The sequence below is a fragment of the Elephas maximus genome, chromosome 9 (assembly GCF_024166365.1).
Source record: "Elephas maximus indicus isolate mEleMax1 chromosome 9, mEleMax1 primary haplotype, whole genome shotgun sequence".
In the NCBI taxonomy this organism is placed as follows: domain Eukaryota; kingdom Metazoa; phylum Chordata; class Mammalia; order Proboscidea; family Elephantidae; genus Elephas; species Elephas maximus.
This window is the reverse complement of record NC_064827.1, coordinates 4,692,139-4,711,598: the sequence shown is the minus strand read 5'-3', so window position 1 is coordinate 4,711,598 and position 19,460 is coordinate 4,692,139. Positions and strand designations below refer to the sequence as shown.

At 51.1% G+C, this 19,460-nt stretch overlaps 1 protein-coding gene across 3 annotated transcripts in view; it reads right to left on the bottom strand.

Annotated features, from left to right (window-relative positions):
- Nucleotides 1-19,460, bottom strand: part of VAV2 (vav guanine nucleotide exchange factor 2) — a 211,779-nt gene that overhangs the window by 67,861 nt on the left and 124,458 nt on the right. For all 3 annotated transcript variants that reach the window (XR_007518775.1, XM_049896845.1, XM_049896843.1), the window contains exon 4: nucleotides 16,185-16,253. Coding sequence is in view for 2 of the 3 variants with exons in the window: in XM_049896845.1 (XP_049752802.1) it covers nucleotides 16,185-16,253 (69 nt within the window). In the remaining variant the exon portion in view is untranslated. The remainder of the gene's footprint in view (nucleotides 1-16,184; nucleotides 16,254-19,460) is intronic.

The following is a 19,460-nucleotide window of genomic DNA, read 5'->3' as shown; positions in this document are numbered from 1 at the left end:
AACAAGGCAGAGGCGTGGGCACAGGGGCCTCCACATTGCCCCTCTGCTCCATCTGTCCTTCTCATTCACTGCTTCTCTCAAACTCCCCGCTGGGCACTTCTCCTGGGCCACAGTGAGCTGAGTGCAGGTCAAGTTATCTACCCTCTGTGCTCTGTTCCCGTAGGGGCGATCACCACCTGGGTGGGGGGCAGACGATGGCAAGAACCAAATGCAGGGAGACCACCAGGCCCCATGCAGCTGCAGCCCAGCACCTCCGGCTGACATGGTGGTGGGCAGGCGGTCTCCCTCCCCCACCTGACCTTCCGGGTACAGTGACCCAGCCCCTGTCTGGTCCTCTTACCCCTGCTGTTTTCTGGCAGGCAGCTGCACTGACAGATGCTAAATCCCAGCAATTATTTTCGTCCTCACAATGGCCCCAGTCTTCCAGGAGGGGCGCCGAGTGCGGCCCACTGCCCCCAGAGACCACTGCCTCGGCCGCTCCACCGCCTCCTGCAGGAGCCCATAGTCCCTGGCCCCCGAAGCCTCATCCGCCGCCCCAATTCTGTTCCAGAAAGTCAGCTGCTCGGAGAAGCCCACCACTCCCCTCGCCTCCCAAGGAAAATCAAAGGAAAGCGGACAAACTCTCAGCTTCCTCTGGCCTCAGGCTCTCCTGTGTTCACAGGGACATGAAATGTCACTGCTGACAGGCGCGAAGTGCTGTCTGGCCCCGGGCCGTCGGCTGCTAGGAAGCAGGGTGCCAACCACCATTAACCTGTTACTAGGAAACCAGTCCTCTCCACACAGGAGTGCATCTCCAGGGCCTGGGGTGGGGGCAACGGTGGGAGGGGCTTCCAGGCCCTCAGAGGCGGCTGTGGGCTGGACTGGCTGTGTCTGGGGACAGACAGACAGACAGACAAGGCCTCTACACTTTACAGAGCTTGGCCACACATGCCCTTAGCAGACCCTCAGTCCAAGCTGCGAGGAAAGGCTGCTCTCCCTACAGGCAGGAGGCAGGGCACAGAGAGGCCATGGTAGTTACCTGGGCTCACGATGCCACAGCAGAGCAGACAGAGACAAGAGCCCGGCTACCTGGACCCCCAGGGGAGCCCTGTCCGCCAGGCCATGTCCTCCCCACCAACTCCCTTTTCCGGGTCTTCTTTCCAAGCAGTAGAGGAGCCTGTCCACCATCCAAAAGCATTTAGGGACCAAAAAAGACCTACACCTGGGGCTGGGGCACAGGGGCACCACATGAGATGGGCTCGGGGAATGTCCTGGCCACAGTAGTGGACTACTCCTCTACATGCTGTGACCTCACATTCTCTGAGCCTTAAATTCCTCAAATGCAAAGAGGCGGCCAGACCACCGACCGCGCTGATTCACTCAAGCCCTTAGTGGGAGCTCACTAACTGGGGGGAGGGTTGGGTTGGAGGGAAGGAACCCATCACAGGAAGCCGAGGGTAACAGTGATGGAGAGAATCCTGGGGCGCTTTTTAAGGATCTGGGGGTGGGGTGCATCACTCAGCTTGGTGGAGATGGTGGTGGATTCTTGAAGGAGGAGACCTTTGAGCTGGGTTTTATAGAATGAATAGGAGTTTGGTTCTCGATACAGCAAATAACATGTGCATGATTGGACTTTTTCACTAAAATCTAACATGTTATTCTTCCTCGTATTTAAAGCACTTATTTCTTAAGCGCCTACTGTGTGCCAGGTCTATAATGGTCGAAACGGAAATAGTGGTGGAAGGTCGAGTCTTTATCCACACGGGGTCCCGGAAGACAGTATCATGAGAGCAATATGGAGGGGCCCTTGTTATACAAAATACACACCTCTGCTTCTGGTCAGAGCCCAGGTGGCCCCTGCCCCTTCTGGAACGTCCCCTTCCATGCTGCCCTGTCCCCGTTGCAGAGCCTGCCTTCAGTAGGTCCCAGAGACAGGCTGAGACCACCCCAGTACAGGAAGGATCTGGTTTAACTAGGTATTAAAATCCATGCAAAGCCCCACTGTCTCTGCTGACCAGCATGTTGTTGTTGTGAGGTGCTGTCCAGTCGGTTCCGACTGACAGAGACCCTACATACAACAGAAGGAAACGCTGCTCAGTATGATGGAAGACTCCAAAACCTGCCTGCTAGGCCCAGCTTAACGGCAGGCGGAAGCATCTGATACAGGCCTCGTGGGGCTCATGGCACAGGCCAAGACCCTCCACAGTCTAGGGAACCACGTGCTGCCAAGGAGAAGCCGGCGTGGGGTCTCATGCACCCCAGTGCCTGGCACGCAGCAGGCGCTGCCTAGAGATTGGTGCCCGAGGAACTGAATAAATGACAGAACCAACGGCCAAGGGCCCGCAGCTCGGCCTGGGGACGATCCTTGCAATCCTGTGCAGTGGCCTGGTCAAGGATGGGTTCACGCTTTCCCCTGCTGTACCACGTCCAGGAGTGAGACTGCAAAGCAAGGACGTGCCTCCACAGCTCGCCAGGCCCCCATCTGCCCGCCTTCTGGCCAGCCTCCTCCCCACAACCGGGGCAGAGGTGAGCTCCACGGTGGGGCGGGGGGCAGACTCGACTGGGGCTTTGTTGATGGTGGTCTTCACAGGGGCATGGAGCAAGCAGCTGTCCAAAGAGGTTTTCTGTGGTTTGCTCTCAAACTCGTTCCTTTGAGAAGCCATCCTCAGGGGGTGCACATACGACACCCCAAGCTCCTTCCACTCCGTCCAGGCTGTGTGTGCGCGGACCACCCTGTGTGATGCTGAGCGGCCACGCATGATGGCATGCACACGGGTGAGCTCAGGAGGTAGTTTTTAAACAAGCTCCCTTGTGGCTGGGTGAAGCAGGCAACCCAAGGACAACGGGCAGCAAGGGGGCTCTCCCCTGGGCCAGGGTCATGGTGGAGGGTACAACGGCTGGTGTCCCCCCACCCGTCCCCTGCCAGGAGCAGTGGAGGGCCACCCTCTAGGTCACTGCCAGCAGGTGTCTCCCCACCTCTGCGCCTCCCACCAGTCCCAGGAGATGGAAGAAGCCCACTCCAAGGAGACGTCACGCCCTAATTGAAGGAGGCGCTGACACAGGAAAGCTTCTTTCACATTTACGCACCTTAAAAAATTATCTCGGCGGAGCCAAGATGGCGGACTAGGCAGACGCTACCTCGGATCCCTCTTACAGCAAAGACACGGAAAAACAAGTGAATCGATCACATACATAATAATCTACGAACCCTGAACAACAAACACAGATTTAGAGACGGAGAACGAACTAATACGGGGAAGCAGCGATTGTTTCCAGAGCCTGGAGCCAGCGTACCAGTCAGGTATGGCACAAGCACAGAGAGCTGCTCCACCCCCCTGAACTAACCCCGGGAGGGGGACCAGGCGGTTCCACGGGCGGCGTGGGACGCAGCCGGTAGGAGAAGTCCCCAGGAGGCAGTGACTGGTCCTGGAGCAGAAAGAGCAGTGTCCGAGCCGGGGAACCGTCCCGCAGGGATTTGGACTGGACGCAGGTACGGCATAAACACGGAGAGTTGCTACACCCCCCTGAACTAACCCCGGGAAGGGGACCAGCCGGGTCGCGCGGGCGGCGTGGGACGCAGCCGGTAGGAGAAGTCCCCGGGAGGCAGCGACTGGTATTGGAGCGGGGAGAACAGCGTCCCAGCCGGGACACTCGGTCACGGCACAAGCACGGGGAGCTGCTCCACCCATCTGAACTAACCCCAGGAGGAGGCCCAACTGGTTCTCGGGGGCGGCACGGCCACGTGACTGGAGGGATGAGAAGCCCCCGGGAGGCAGTGACTGATTTTGGAGTCGAGAGTGCACCGTCCCAGTAGGGGAGCCTTGACACTGGGCGTGGGGCTGGAAGCGGAGGATCTGACCTTGACTCCAGCGGGCCAGACCCCCCGGGGGCAATCTCCACACAGCCAGCACACATAGGCGACGCGCCCCGCGGGAATCTCAGATATAATAGTCATTCCAAGCAAGACAAGCAACTCTGGCTATATTCTGAGGTGCTACTCTCCTATCTCTCTGTTCCCTCCCCCACCCTCCCCAGGCGGCTTCATTAACATCTGAATAGCCTGAGCCAGAGGGAGAACTCTGATAGGGATCTGACTGCATTTTTTTTTTTAGCGGATTTTCTGGAAAAACTAGTTTCCCAGTGATGGCTCGGAGACAACAATCCATATCAAACCACTTAAAGAAGCAGACCATGACAGCTTCTCCAACCCCCCAAACAAAAGAATCAAAATCTTTCCCAAATGAAGATACAATCTTGGAATTATCAGATACAGAATATAAAAAACTAATTTACAGAATGCTTAATGATATCACAAATGAAATTAGGATAACTGCAGAAAAAGCCAAGGAACACACTGATAAAACTGTTGAAGAACTCAAAAAGATTATTCAAGAACATACTGGAAAAATTAATAAGTTGCAAGAATCCATAGAGAGACAACATGTAGAAATCCAAAAGATTAACAATAAAATAACAGAATTTGACAATGCACTAGGAAGTCAGAGGAGCAGACTCGAGCAATTAGAATGCAGACTGGGACATCTGGAGGACCAGGGAATCGACACCAACATAGCTGAAAAAAAATCAGATAAAAGAATTAAAAAAAATGAAGAAACCCTAAGAATTATGTGGGACTCTATCAAGAAGGATAACCTGCGGGTGATTGGAGTCCCAGAACAGGGAGGGCGGACAGAAAACACAGAGAAAATAGTTGAAGAACTCCTGACAGAAAACTTCCCTGACATCGTGAAAGACGAAAGGATACCTATCCAAGATGCTCATCGAGCCCCATTTAAGATTGATACAAAAAGAAAAACACCAAGACATATTATCATCAAACTCACCAAAACCAAAGATAAACAGAAAATTTTAAAAGCAGCCAGGGAGAAAAGAAAGGTTTCCTTCAAGGGAGAATCAATAAGAATATGTTCTGACTACTCAGCAGAAACCATGCAGGCAAGAAGGGAATGGGACGACATATACAGAACACTGAAGGAGAAAAACTGCCAGCCAAGGATCATATACCCAGCAAAACTCTCTCTCAAATATGAAGGCGAAATTAAGATATTTACAGACAAACACAAATTTAGAGAATTTGCAAAAACCAAACCAAAGCTACAAGAAATACTAAAGGATATTGTTTGGTCAGAGAACCAATAATATCAGATATCAGCACAACACAAGGTCACAAAACAGAACGTCCTGATATCAACTCAAATAGGGAAATCACAAAAACAAACAAATTAAGATTAATTAAAAAAAAAAATACACATAACAGGGAATCATGGACGTCAATAGGTAAAAGATCACAATAATCAAAAAGAGGGACTAAATACAGGTGGCATTGAACTGCCATATGGAGAGTGATACAAGGCGATATACAACAATACAAGTTAGGTTTTTACTTAGAAAAATAGGGGTAAATAATAAGGTAACCACAAAAAGGTATAACAACTCTATAACTCAAGATAAAAACCAAGAAAAACGTTAACGACTCAACTAACATAAAGTCAAGCACTATGAAAATGAGGATCTCACAATTTACTAAGAAAAACGTCTCAGCACAAAAAAGTATGTGGAAAAATAAAATTGTCAACAACACACATAAAAAGGCATCAAAATGACAGCACTAAAAACTTATTTATCTATAATTACCCTGAATGTAAATGGACTAAATGCACCAATAAAGAGACAGAGAGTCACAGACTGGATAAAGAAACACGATCCATCTATATGCTGCCTACAAGAGACACACCTTAGACTTAGAGACACAAACAAACTAAAACTCAAAGGATGGAAAAAAGTATATCAAGCAAACAATAAGCAAAAAAGAAGAGGAGTAGCAATATTAATTTCTGACAAAATACACTTTAGACTTAAATCCACCACAAAGGATAAAGAAGGACACTATATAATGATAAAAGGGACAATTGATCAGGAAGACATAACCATATTAAATATTTATGCACCAATGACAGGGCTGCAAGATACATAAATCAAATTTTAACAGAATTGAAAAGTGAGATAGACACCTCCACAATTATAGTAGGAGACTTCAACACACCACTTTCAGAGAAGGACAGGACATCCAGTAAGAAGCTCAACAGAGACACGGAAGATCTAATTACAACAATCAACCAACTTGACCTCATTGACTTATACAGAACTCTCCACCCAACTGCTGCAAAATATACTTTTTTTTCTAGCGCACATGGAACATTCTCTAGAATAGACCACATATTAGGTCATAAAACAAACCTTTGCAGAGTCCAAAACATCGAAATATTACAAAGCATCTTCTCAGACCACAAGGCAATAAAACTAGAGATCAATAACAGAAAAACGAGGGAAAAGAAATCAAATACTTGGAAAATGAACAACACCCTCCTGAAAAAAGACTGGGTTATAGAAGACATCAAGGAGGGAATAAGGAAATTCATAGAAAGCAACGAGAATGAAAATACTTCCTATCAAAACCTCTGGGACACAGCAAAAGCAGTGCTCAGAGGCCAATTTATATCAATAAATGCACACATACAAAAAGAAGAAAGAGCCAAAAGCAGAGAACTGTCCCTACAACTTGAACAAATAGAAACTGAGCAACAAAAGAATCCATCAGGCACCAGAAGAAAACAAATAATAAAAATTAGAGCTGAACTAAATGAATTAGAGAACAGAAAAACAATTGAAAGAATTAACAAAGCCAAAAGCTAGTTCTTTGAAAAAATTAACAAAATTGATAAACCATTGGCTAGACTGACTAAAGAAATACAGGAAAGGAAACAAATAACCCGAATAAGAAATGAGAAGGACCACATCACAACAGAACCAAATGAAATTAAAAGAATCATTTCAGATTATTATGAAAAATTGTACTCTAACAAATTTGCAAACCTAAAAGAAATGGATGAATTCCTGGAAAAACACTACCTACCTAAACTAACACATTCAGAAGTAGAACAACTAAATAGACCCATAACAAAAAAAGAGATTGAAACGGTAATCAAAAAACTCCCAACAAAAAAAAGCCCTGGCCCGGACGGCTTCACTGCAGAGTTCTACCAAACTTTCAGAGAAGAGTTAACACCACTACTACTAAAGGTATTCCAAAGCATAGAAAATGACGGAATACTACCCAACTCATTCTATGAAGCCACCATCTCCCTGATACCAAAACCAGGTAAAGACATTACAAAAAAAGAAAATTATAGACCTATATCCCTCATGAACATTGATGCAAAAATCCTCAACAAAATTCTAGCCAATAGAATCCAACAACGCATCAAAAAAATAATTCACCCTGATCAAGTGGGATTTATACCAGGTATGCAAGGCTGGTTTAATATCAGAAAAACCATTAATGTAATCCATCACATAAATAAAACAAAAGACAAAAACCACATGATCTTATCAATTGATGCAGAAAAGGCATTTGACAAAGTCCAACACCCATTCATGATAAAAACTCTTACCAAAATAGGAATTGAAGGAAAATTCCTCAACATAATAAAGGGCATCTATGCAAAGCCAACAGCCAACATCACTCTAAATGGAGAGAACCTGAAAGCATTTTCCTTGAGAACGGGAACCAGACAAGGATGCCCTTTATCACCGCTCTTATTCAACATCGTGTTGGAAGTCTTAGCCAGGGCAATTAGGCTAGACAAAGAAATAAAAGGTATCCGGATTGGCAAGGAAGAAGTAAAGTTATCACTATTTGCAGATGACTTGATTATATACACAGAAAACCCTAAGGAATCCTGCGGAAAACTACTGAAACTAATAGAAGAGTTTGGCAGAGTCTCAGGTTATAAAATAAACATACAAAAATCACTTGGATTCCTCTACATCAACAAAGAGAACACCGAAGAGGAAATAACCAAATCAATACCATTCACAGTAGCCCCCAAGAAGATAAGATACTTAGGAATAAATCTTACCAAGGATGTAAAAGACCTATACAAAGAAAACTACAAAGCTCTACTACAAGAAATTCAAAAGGACATACTTAAGTGGAAAAACATACCCTGCTCATGGATAGGAAGACTTAACATAGTAAAAATGCCTATTCTACCAAAAGGCTTCCGATCCAAATTCCAATGTCATATTTTAAGGGGATAGAGAAACAAATCACCAATTTCATATGGAAGGGAAAGAAGCCCCGGATAAGCAAAGCACTACTGAAAAAGAAGAAGAAAGTGGGAGGCCTCACCTTACCTGACTTCAGAACCTATTATACAGCCACAGTAGTCAAAACAGCCTGGTATTGGTACAACAACAGACACATAGACCAATGGAACAGAATTGAGAACCCAGACATAGATCCATCCACGTATGAGCAGCTGATATTTGACAAGGGACCAGTGTCAATTAACTGGGGAAAAGATAGCCTTTTTAACAAATGGTGCTGGCATAACTGGATATCCATTTGCAAAAAAATGAAACAGGACCCATACCTCACACCATGCACAAAAACTAACTCCAAGTGGATCAAAGACCTAAACATAAAGACTAAAACGATAAAGATCATGGAAGAAAAAATTGGGACAACCCTAGGAGCCCTAATACAAGGTATAAACAGAATACAAAACATTACCAAAAATGATGAAGAGAAACCCGATAATTGGGAGCTCCTAAAAATCAAACACTTATGCTCATCTAAAGACTTCTCCAAAAGAGTAAAAAGACCACCTACAGACTGGGAAAGAATTTTCCGCTATGACATCACCGACCAGCACCTGATCTCTAAAATCTACATGATTCTGTCAAAACTCAACCACAAAAAGACAAACAACCCAATCAAGAAGTGGGCAAAGGATATGAACACACATTTCACTAAAGAAGATATTCAGGCAGCCAACAGATACATGAGAAAATGCTCTCGATCATTAGCCATTAGAGAAATGCAAATTAAAACTACGATGAGATTCCATCTCACACCAGCAAGGCTGGCATTAATCCAAAAAACACAAAATAATAAATGTTGGAGAGGCTGCAGAGAGATTGGAACTCTCATACACTGCTGGTGGGAATGTCAAATGGTACAACCACTTTGGAAATCTATCTGGCGTTATCTTAAACAGTTAGAAATAGAACTACCATAAACCCAGAAATCCCACTCCTAGGAATATACCCTAGAGATACAAGAGCCTTCATACAAACAGATATATGCACACCCATGTTTATTGCAGCTCTGTTTACAATAGCAAAAAGTTGGAAGCAACCAAGGTGTCCATCAACAGATGAATGGGTAAATAAATTGTGGTATATTCACACAATGGAATACTACGCATCGATAAAGAACAGTGAGGAATCTGTGAAACATTTCATAACATGGAGGAAACTGGAAGGCATTATGCTGAGCGAAATTAGTCAGAGGCAAAAGGACAAATATTGTATAAGACCACTATTATAAGATCTTGAGAAATAGTAAACCTGAGAAGAACACATACTTTTGTGGTTACGAGGGGGGGAGGGAGGGAGGGTGGGAGAGGGTTTTTTATTGATTAATCAGTAGATAAGAACTGCTTTAGGTGAAGGGAAAGACAACACTCAATACATGGAAGGTCAGCTCAATTGGACTGGACCAAAAGCAAAGAAGTTTCCGGGATAAAATGAATGCTTCAAAGCTCAGCAGAGCAAGGGCGGGGGTCTGGGGAACATGGTTTGAGGGGACTTCTAAGTCAACTGGCAAAATAATTCTATTATGAAATCATTCTGCATCCCACTTTGAAATGTGGCGTCTGGGGTCTTAAATGCTAACAAGCGGCCATCTAAGATGCAGCAATTGGTCTCAACCCACCTGGAGCAAAGGAAAATGAAGAACACCAAGGCCACACGACAACTAAGAGCCCAAGAGACAGAAAGGGCCACATGAACCAGAGACCTACATCATCCTGAGACCAGAAGAACTAGTTGGTGCCCGGCCACAATCGATGACTGCCCTGACAGGGAGCACAGCAGAGGACCCCTGAGGGAGCAGGAGATCAGTGGGATGCAGACCCCAAATTCTCATAAAAAGACCAAACTTAATGGTCTGACTGAGACTGGAGGAATCCCGGCGGCCATGCTCCCCAGACCTTCTGTTGGCACAGGACAGGAACCATCCCCGAAGACAACTCATCAGAAATGAAAGGGACTGGTCAGCGGGTGGGAGAGAGACGCTGATGAAGAGTGAGCTAATTATATCACGTGGACACTCGAGATTGTGTTGGCAACTCTTGTCTGGAGGGGGGATGGAAGGATAGAGAGAGAGGGAAGCCAGCAAAATTGTCAAGAAGGAGAGACTGAAAGGGCTGACTCAAGAGGGGGAGAGCAAATGGGAGTAGGGAGTGAGATGTATGTAAACTTGTATGTGACAGACTGATTGGATTTGTAAACGTTCACTTGAAGCTTAATAAAATTATTTAAAAAAAAAAAATTATCTCTGCGATGCTAACATGACACATTTAGCACCACGCCGTCATTTTATGCTGCACTAAACCACGCGGCTATACGTTTACGGATAAATTATGTTCCCCGCCCTGTCACCATCACATTTGTTTAAGCCTGCAAACCACTTCACTTCTGGGCGAAGGGAAAGCAGCACAGGGCGGCCAGCTCCTAAATCACAGAGCTGTGGGTGCCTCGAGCTCCAAGTACCCACAGATCATCAGGTGTGCTGCCTTCATTCCAGAGGCGGGGAAACTGAGGCCCCAGAGCGCTCAGACACTGCCGGCCAGGGTGCCGAGAGGCCCAAGCAGGTATACTCTTCAATTTTGCACTTTCGCACAAACCAGCCTCGGCATCAGAGTCACCCGGGTGTTAGACAGCCCCCTGGAGGTTATAAGGCAGGAGATTCTTCTATGCACACATGTGCACACACCTGGCCCCTGCCCTGGGCCAGCACCTCCCCCAGTGCAGGGGCCCAGGCCTGCCCAGGAGGAGTGGGGAGCACCTCCATGCGGCTCCAGGGCTGCACAGGAACAAGGCGGGGGAGGTCAGAGAGTGGGAGGAGCCACCATGTAGACGCAGGGGGCTAGATTGTGAGAGCAATTCAAACACAGGCCTCTCGTCTGCTTGAAAGGCGTCTTCCAGTGGCAATGTTTTGTGTTTATTTTTTCAACCAGCTGCTCTTACAATTTGTTTATACAATTTGGTGATCTCAAAAGTGAGCAAATAGCCCTTGAGAAAATAATTTTCAACCAGCATTATCCATTCCGATGTGGGGGAGGGGCTCTGCTCTGGCTCCTAAACCCCGGGCCTCAGTGCCCAGCTCAGGGTGAGGGCCACACACGGCCCATGCCTCAGTGCCCAGCTCAGGGTGAGGGCCACACACGGCCCATGCCTCAGTGCCCAGCTCAGGGTGAGGGCCACACACGGCCCAGGCCTCAGTGCCCAGCTCAGGGTGAGGGCCACACACGGCCCAGGCCTCAGTGCCCAGCTCAGGGTGAGGGCCACACACGGCCCAGGCCTCAGTGCCCAGCTCAGGGTGAGGGCCACACACGGCCCAGGCCTCAGTGCCCAGCTCAGGGTGAGGGCCACACACGGCCCAGGGTTCAGTGCCCAGCTCAGGGTGAGGGCCACACACGGCCCAGGCCTCAGTGCCCAGCTCAGGGTGAGGGCCACATGTTGCTGCTGAGCACCCGTGTGGCCAGTCTGATCAAAATTGCTGTCAATGTTGAGTGCACACTGGATTTGCAGACTTGTAAGACCAACAAAGAAGGCAAAATAGCTTATTATATTTCTATATTGATTACATGTTGAAGTAGATAATATTTTGGATATATTAGGCTATAGAAAATATATTCTTAAAATTTATTTCACTGTTCCATTTTATTGTTTTTTTTAATGAGGCCACTAGGAAATTTTAAATTGCTTACGTGGCTTGAATTGTTTCTACTGCACGGCCTGCCTGGCCCACCGGGAAACGGGGAGAAGCCCTATTCTTGGTGGAACTGGCAAGGGGGATGCCACCAGTGCACACAGGGTGGGCTGGCTGCTGTGCTAATCACACCGCCTGCAAGGTCACTGTCAACCTTCCCACACGCCCACGAAGCCCACACCCACATCGCCCTGATACAGATGAGGAAACCGAGATGCAGCGAGGGGAGCGACTCGGCACAGGCCACGTGAGGAGAAGCCGGTAGAGCGAAGGCTACAACCCCAGTCTGTCAAGGGCTCCGGTCCTGATTTCTTCAGGAACCTGACAGGGCGTAGCGGAAGCAGGACAGACACATACTCCTGGCAGGACCACAGACCCGCTTCCAGGAGTCGGCAGAAGGCATCTTTCACCGTGGAAAACCGTTCTGAGGGCTGGATCGGCTAAAGCCTCGATATAACCCCTCTAACATGACACTGAGGGCTGTGACCGCACCTCGCCTGAGGGCTCCCAAAACCCCCAGCGAGGACTGCCTCTCTAAAGGGGGTCACCCCTCCTGGCTTATAACCCCCCACATTGCCCTGAAACGGCTTCGCCTCCCTCCAGCAGCACAGGGCCCTGGGAGCCAGGGTGGGCCTCATTCACCTGTATACATACAGCTCCTGGGCCCAGGCCTGGCACCCAGGAAGCGCTCCTCATGACTAGCTGACTGGGTGAACAAACCATGGGTCGAATGAATGAATGAATGAATGAAAGCCTGTACCAGGCCACTCAAACATGGTGCTCCTCCCCAGGGCTAAGAACAGCATGGGGGTCCTGGGACAGGAAAGCTGCACCTGGTGTCAGTGTTTGATGCTCCTAAAGGGCTGCACCGTGTCCAGGCCAGGGGGGCAGGAGGAGTGCTTTAGAAAGACAAGGGGAACACCTTGCTGACACTCAGCCATGAGCCTGAAGGGGAGATGTGGTGGTTCTGCTCAAACCTGGCTGTGGATCGAAGCCTGAAAATTCCCACCTCCCTTCCCTCCCCATGAGGGGTCCAGGTAAGAGATGGCATTCCTGTTTGTGCTTTGTAAATTGCTGTAATGGCGAAATATCGATACCAAATCCACAGAGACAGGATGCTGTGAGATCTTGCTTTTCAGTGAAAGGAGAGAGGAAAAGAAAAGCATGAAAAATTTATTAAACTCGGGCTGCTGGGACCAAACCTCAAGTTAAAGATTCAGATTCATTCCCCTTCCCTGTAATTTATGATTCATGTTTGCAATAACGGCAGTCACCAGGAGCGCGTTGGCTTAGGGGCCACTCTTCATGACACGGGATATTATTGCACTGTACAGTCACGTGGCCCAGAAAGAGTGTTTCCATGCGAGGGGAGCCTGGTTCAAGAGGGCAGCCACAACAGGAATGGGCAAAGAGGGGAGCACACACCCCAGCCCTGCCTGAGTAGCCCTGCAGGAGTGCTCAACACGGAGTGTGCACCCTGCATCACCTGGGCTGGCAGGACCCCTGGGTCAAGGGGAGCATCCTGCCTCCACACACCAAGCAGAGACTTGTGCCCGGCCCAGCTGCACAAGGCACACATGGCCTCCTCAGTAAGGCTCACCACTCATGGATGTTTCCAGAAGGCAGAGCCACCAACCTCAGGTTGGCCACTAGAACAGGCAGGTCTGGCCTTTGTGTTGAAGTCCTAACCAGTGTACCTGTGGGCATGACCGAGTTTGGAAATACAGGGTTTTCTTTTGTCCTATTAATGAGGGCATGCCAGAGCAGGGTGGGTCCTAAACCTAAACCCTTCTGGGTTTTAAAAAGATACACACGCTTGGGGGCGGGGGGATGACAGACGCCAAGGTACACCGAGGAACATGTGCAGACACCAGAAACTGGGCGCAAGGCTCACAGAAGGAATCAATACAGCCAATTTGGACACTTCACCTTTGGAACTGTGACAAAATAAATTCCTGTTCTTTAAAGCCACCCACCTGGAGGTATTTCTCTTATGGCGACTCTAGATAACTAGGACAAGGATGCAGGTGGAGGAGACACAGGCTCTGACCCCAGGGACCACTGGTCTTACAGGCACAGACATCTAACCACTAAATCACGGTGCACCGACAGACGGCCAGACAGGGATGTGGGTGCTCTGGAGGGTGGGAAAAGACAGTGATGCCAGTGCGTGGGGCACGAGAGGCTCACAGATGGGTGACACCTGAGCCAGGACTGGGCAGATGAGAAGGACACAAAGATGCAGAAGGCTGGGGGCAAGGGAGGCAGTCTTCAACCCTGGACTTGGCCAGCATGCAAGGCCAGGGGTATGATGGGCCGGGCCAGGCCCAGACTCCCTCAGACACCTCCTTCCACCTGAGTCACTGGCCAGAACCCCTCAGCCTCACCCGGCCTTGGTTTCCTCGCCTCAGGATGGTGGAACATGACCCTCACAGTGCCAAGATGGCCTGACCCAGGGCCTTGTGTATTCCAGTTTGCCTTTCTAGAAATTTCATAAGTCCCTCTCCCATTCCTGGGACCTGTCAGGGCAGGCAGTGACACCCAGGCAGAGGGTTCCAGCCCTGGCCGTCCCATTTCTCCCCTGCAGGGTGCTTCCAGCCCTGTAACCCACGGGTTTGACCAGATGCCCAGAGGACCTCAGAGACCCTCACCAGGGACCCACCCAGGGCCTGTGCTGGCTGGGTTCCCAGGAGGCGGGCAGACACCCAACTGGCTGATGAGGCACCACTCTCACGGAATCGAGTGAGGCTGGGTGCCAGGACAGTGCTGACTGCAGCCTTCTGGATGACTCAGATTGTTTCTACAGACAGGGTTCTTGCAAAAAATATTTGCCTTGGTCGCAAACACCCTTGAGGCAGCCCAGGGTGTGAGGGTGAGCGATAAGCCTTAGTGCTCGGTCAGGCCAGTGCATGGACACAGCAGGCACTCAGGAGCACAGACAGGCTCTAATGCTCCTCGCACTTCTCATCCTGGGTTTGTGTGAGCAGATGAAGGGAAAGGCACAGAGTACGGAGCCCTCCGAGGGACCATGGCATTCAGCTGGAACAATGGGTGACAGGGCAGTAAAGCCGGGGGCGGGGGGCAGCGGGCAAGCCAGGGCAGGTGCCACCAGGGGTGATCCGCAGGCTGGGCCTCACCGCAGGATGGGGGGCCCTGCCCCTCCCCACAGCCCCTCCTTAGGGAAGCTACCCTGTTCCCTTCTCTGAGCAGCAGCCAAGTGACCCCAGCCCTGGCCACCGCATTCCCCCAGAGCCAAGCAGACTGTCTGTTTAGGAAGCATCCAGCTGCCCGGGAGTCCCATCCACTTCCTTGAGGCTCTGGAACCATGAAGCGAAACAGCAGGGATGGGGCCAGCCTTGGGATGTGTGTGATGGAGCAGAGGAAGGAGAGACCTGGGGAGAGGCAGGGTCGGGCCCCAGGGAGACAGGACAGGCCCTGCCCGGGGTGTTACCCTGAGTATCAGTCCAGACCCCCAGAGACAGCCCTTCTGAACCCACAAATCCCCCTTCCTTTTAGTCCGCACTTGAGGGGGCCCCCACTTCTGAAACACCAGCTCTACTCCCCACCCAGGAGCCCTGGTAGCACAACGGTTGAGCACTTGGCCACTAACTAAAAGGTTGGTCTTTCAAACACACCCAGCAGCTCTGAGGGAGAAAAGACCTGGTGATCTGTTCCCATAAAGACTACAGCTTTGGAAACCCTATGGGGCAGTTCTACTCTGGCCTATAGGGTCGCTACAGGTCAGAATCAACTCAATGGCAACCGCCATCTCCCCACCCAACCAGCATCCAAGGGCCAGGGAGAGTTCTCCCAGCCTAGGAGAACACCCCAGCCCATGCTCGCCTCAGCACCAGCCCCCACCAGCTCCTGCCACAACTGTGCAGCAACAGAGATCTCTGATGAGGTCTGACCTTGGGCCAAGGGCCAACTCCCGCATCAACTTCTCAGACGCTCTGCAGCCTTCTAGAATAAAACCCACTGCCATCGAGTCGATTCCAACTCATAGCCACCGTATAGGACAGAGTAGAGCTGCCCCATAGCGTTTCCAAAAAGCAAGGCTGGTGGATTTGAACGAATGGCATTTTGGTTAGCAGCCAAGCTCTTACCACTGTACCTCCTTCTAGAACAAAGGAGGGTGGAAAGTTAGGGACCACGCATCTATCTACCATCTTTCAGAAGTGTGTGGAAAATCCGTGTCGTGGCCAGCTAGGTGGAGGTTCCCTGGGCAGGAACAGCCAAGGGGCCAGCTGCCTAGAGCATGGCTGCCATGCTTCCTTGCGGCCCCTGGGCCCCTGTGAGGCTCCCTCCCTTCTCCCTCCCTGGCTCCCGCCAGGTTCCTTACTCCGCCAGCTCCTCCAGGCTTCGGTACACGTCATCGTCGTTTTCTGCGGTCTCCTCTGAGGGAAAAGGCCTGTGGGGAGAAGATAGAAGTGAGGTGGGCAGTCTCGGGGGCACAGCTGGCACCAGCCGCCCCACCTGTCATGCATCAAAGGCCCTGGGGGGAGCCCCGAGGCTCTCCCCAGGAGCACGCGGGCCTTGGTCAGCTCCCGCCCACAGGGAAGGAGGCAGGGTCCCAACTGTGCTAGTAAGTGCTATAGAAGGAGCAGCGGGGGGAGGTTCGAGAGCAGGGGCTGGCCTCAGGAGAGCCCATGCCACCTGCAGCCCCAGACACTGGAATTCACTTCCTCTCAGGGCCTCAATGTCCCCACTGGCAAATGAGGGACCGGGTGGGGGATGGCAGAAGCCTTGATCCCAGGTAACAGCTCTGCCTCCAACTTAACTGTGCTCATACTTCAGGGAATTCTGGAACAGGAATCCAGATGCCCCAGGCACCACCCCTTCGGGCCTCATGTGGGGGTCGGGTGCCAGCTCCATGCACCCAAAGGAGGGGAAGCAGGAGGGAACTTCTGGGGCGCCGTCCTCCATGCCCAGGTGGGGGTCTTTGGGCAGGAGGACAATGGTGACACATGCCCACCACCATGCCCCAATATTCTTGAGTTCCATAAGCATGCCAGTCCCCACCCACCACCCCTACCCAGGCCTGGCATGGGTCAGTATGTGCTGGAAAAGGGCTGGTGTTTCTGTACCATGCTGCCTTCTACAAGGACCCAGATGTGAGCCCCAGACTCAGGGGCTGGCTGGAGTCACCAAGGAAGCAGCTGTCAGGCGAAGTGGATCTCTCTTCCCATCCTCCCAGCCATCACCCCAACGCCCGTCCCGCCCCTGGCTCAGCACCAACTTCTCGCCCTCTGGGTCTTGTTCCTGGGCATCAAACACACAGTAAGCTGCCTCTTGTCACACACCTCTGTCCCAACCTATGCAACCAGCTGAAACACCACACCAGCACCCGGGCCTCCGGGAAGGGGGCCCTGCCCCGGAGAGTGGTGTGGGCAGGGAGGCACCTGGGGCCAGAAGACCTTGGCATGGCTCCACTCTGTTTGCTCTGCAGCAGCCATGTGGCTGAAGTGGACAGGCCTCCCCGCATGGGCTGAGCACAGCCCATCTGCACAGAGCCTGCAATGCCACGGGGCTGGGGACAGGCAGGGGTGGCAGGAGGGCAGGGGACCTGCCATGTTCAAAGTGACAGGCCAGAGTCGCTCACCTCCAGAGGTGTGGAGAGATGATCTTTTAATCAAACCAAACATCCCCCTGTGGCCTGGCATGATCCCGTCGGAAACCTGTTACCGGGGGGGGCCTCGTGCAGAAGGGATCTTGGTGGTTCAGACCAGATACCAGCAGGGTATCCTCACACCCGGGGTCCAGCTGACACTCATGAAGCCTGGCAGCCATTCCCTGGGGCCAAACCCACTGTCTGCACCCTCCCCCGGCCAGGCTTGGGGTGGGTGCTCCATGAGCTGGGGGCCTGGATCCTGCCCGGCTCTGTCCCCACTTCCTGTGTGACCCTGAGCCTGGGGTTCCCAATGCAGACCCTGAAGAGTGGTCCCGTGTACCCCTGGGGCTTCCTAGCAGTAGCCCACATCCCAGGGGCAGACTTTACATGGGTCACGGCTCTCTCTGTCCTTTCTGGTCTCAATCCCATCACCATGCACTGGAGGTATGGGTACTTGGGCCACAGAGGGGCTGAAGGTCAGCATTGAGCCCCCAGCTCAGCCCTGCATACAGCAAGGAAACCCTTGCCATCCTCTCCCTGACAAGCTGAGCCCCCAGCAGACCAGACCTTGTGTGGGTGATGGGGTGTGAGCCAGCAGACAAGAACCCCTGTGGGTGACAGGCTGTGACCCAGCAGAGCTAGACCCCCTGTACGTGATAGGGTGTGAGCCAGCAGACCAGACCCCATGTGGGTGATGTGTGACCCAGCAGACCCAGACCCCGTGTGGGTGATGGGGTGTGACCCAGCAGACCAGACCTCATGTGGGTGATGGGGTGTGACCCAGCAGGCCCAGATCCTGCATGGATGACAGGATTTGAGCAGAGGGACCATACTCTAGACCCTTAATTGACACCGACCGCCAGAGGACACAGCCTACATGCACGTGGCTATACAGCTCGGGTATGCGGCTATACAGGTGGGAGCACGTGGCTGCACAGGTGGGCGGGTGGCTGTACAGATGGGGGCCTGTGGCTGCAGAGGCAGGGGCTTATGGCTGCGGAGGTGTGGCGTGTGCCAGGCCGAGGGCCCAGAAGGTCCGGGCTAGACCGAGAAGTGGCTGCACGGTCCCAAATGAGAAGCTTTTCCTCCCTTTGGGCATCAGACCCACTGCCAGGACAGGGTTGCACACACGGTTTGCAAGGCCACTTGCCGTAGCCACATGTTGAGAGCACAGCAAGGGGGCAGAAACCCAGCGGCAGGGCTGCCTAAACCTAGACAGCGCATCCCCCAACGGAGCCCCTGCGCCAGGAAGAAGCAGTTTCCAGAGAGTGTTTGATGACTCTGATGACGCGCCCAACACACATCAAGAAGTGGCACCTGCTCACTTCAACCCGCTCAACTACCTACGCACACGCACACGCACGCACACACACAATAAAGAGAAAACAATGTGACCTCTGGGAGATTCAGGAGGAATTATTTTTGTCTCTTTAGCTACGTTTTTGAATGAATTGTGTGTCCCCAAAATACATGTTGAAGTCCTAACACCTGTATCTGTAAATACGACCCCGTTTGGATACAGGGTTTTCTTTTGTCATGTTAATGAAACCACACCAGAGTAGGGTGGGTCCTAAACCTCATCACTTCTAAGTAGTATCCTATAAAAAAGGAAGACTAGACAGAGACACACGGGGAAAGACAGACGCCAGGAACACCATGGAACTGCCGGAGCTACAGACGAGGACGGGCGCTCCCCTAGAGCCGCCACCCTGATTTGGATTTCCAGCCTCTAAAACCGTCGGACAGTAAATGCCTGCCCTTTAAAGCCATCCACTTGTGGTATTTCTGTTCCAGCAGCAGCAGAAGACTAAGCCCTTGTGTTGCACAGCACACTGTGTTCGCTTGTTGGTTTGAACCAGAGCACAAACCATGTCGGTGCTGCTGCTGTTGTTGGTTGCCGTCAAATCGATTTCAACTGATGGCGACCCCATGTGTGAGGAGTAGAATGGCTCCGTGGGGTTTTCAAGGCTGTGACCTTTTGGGAACAGATTGCCAGGCCTGTCTCCT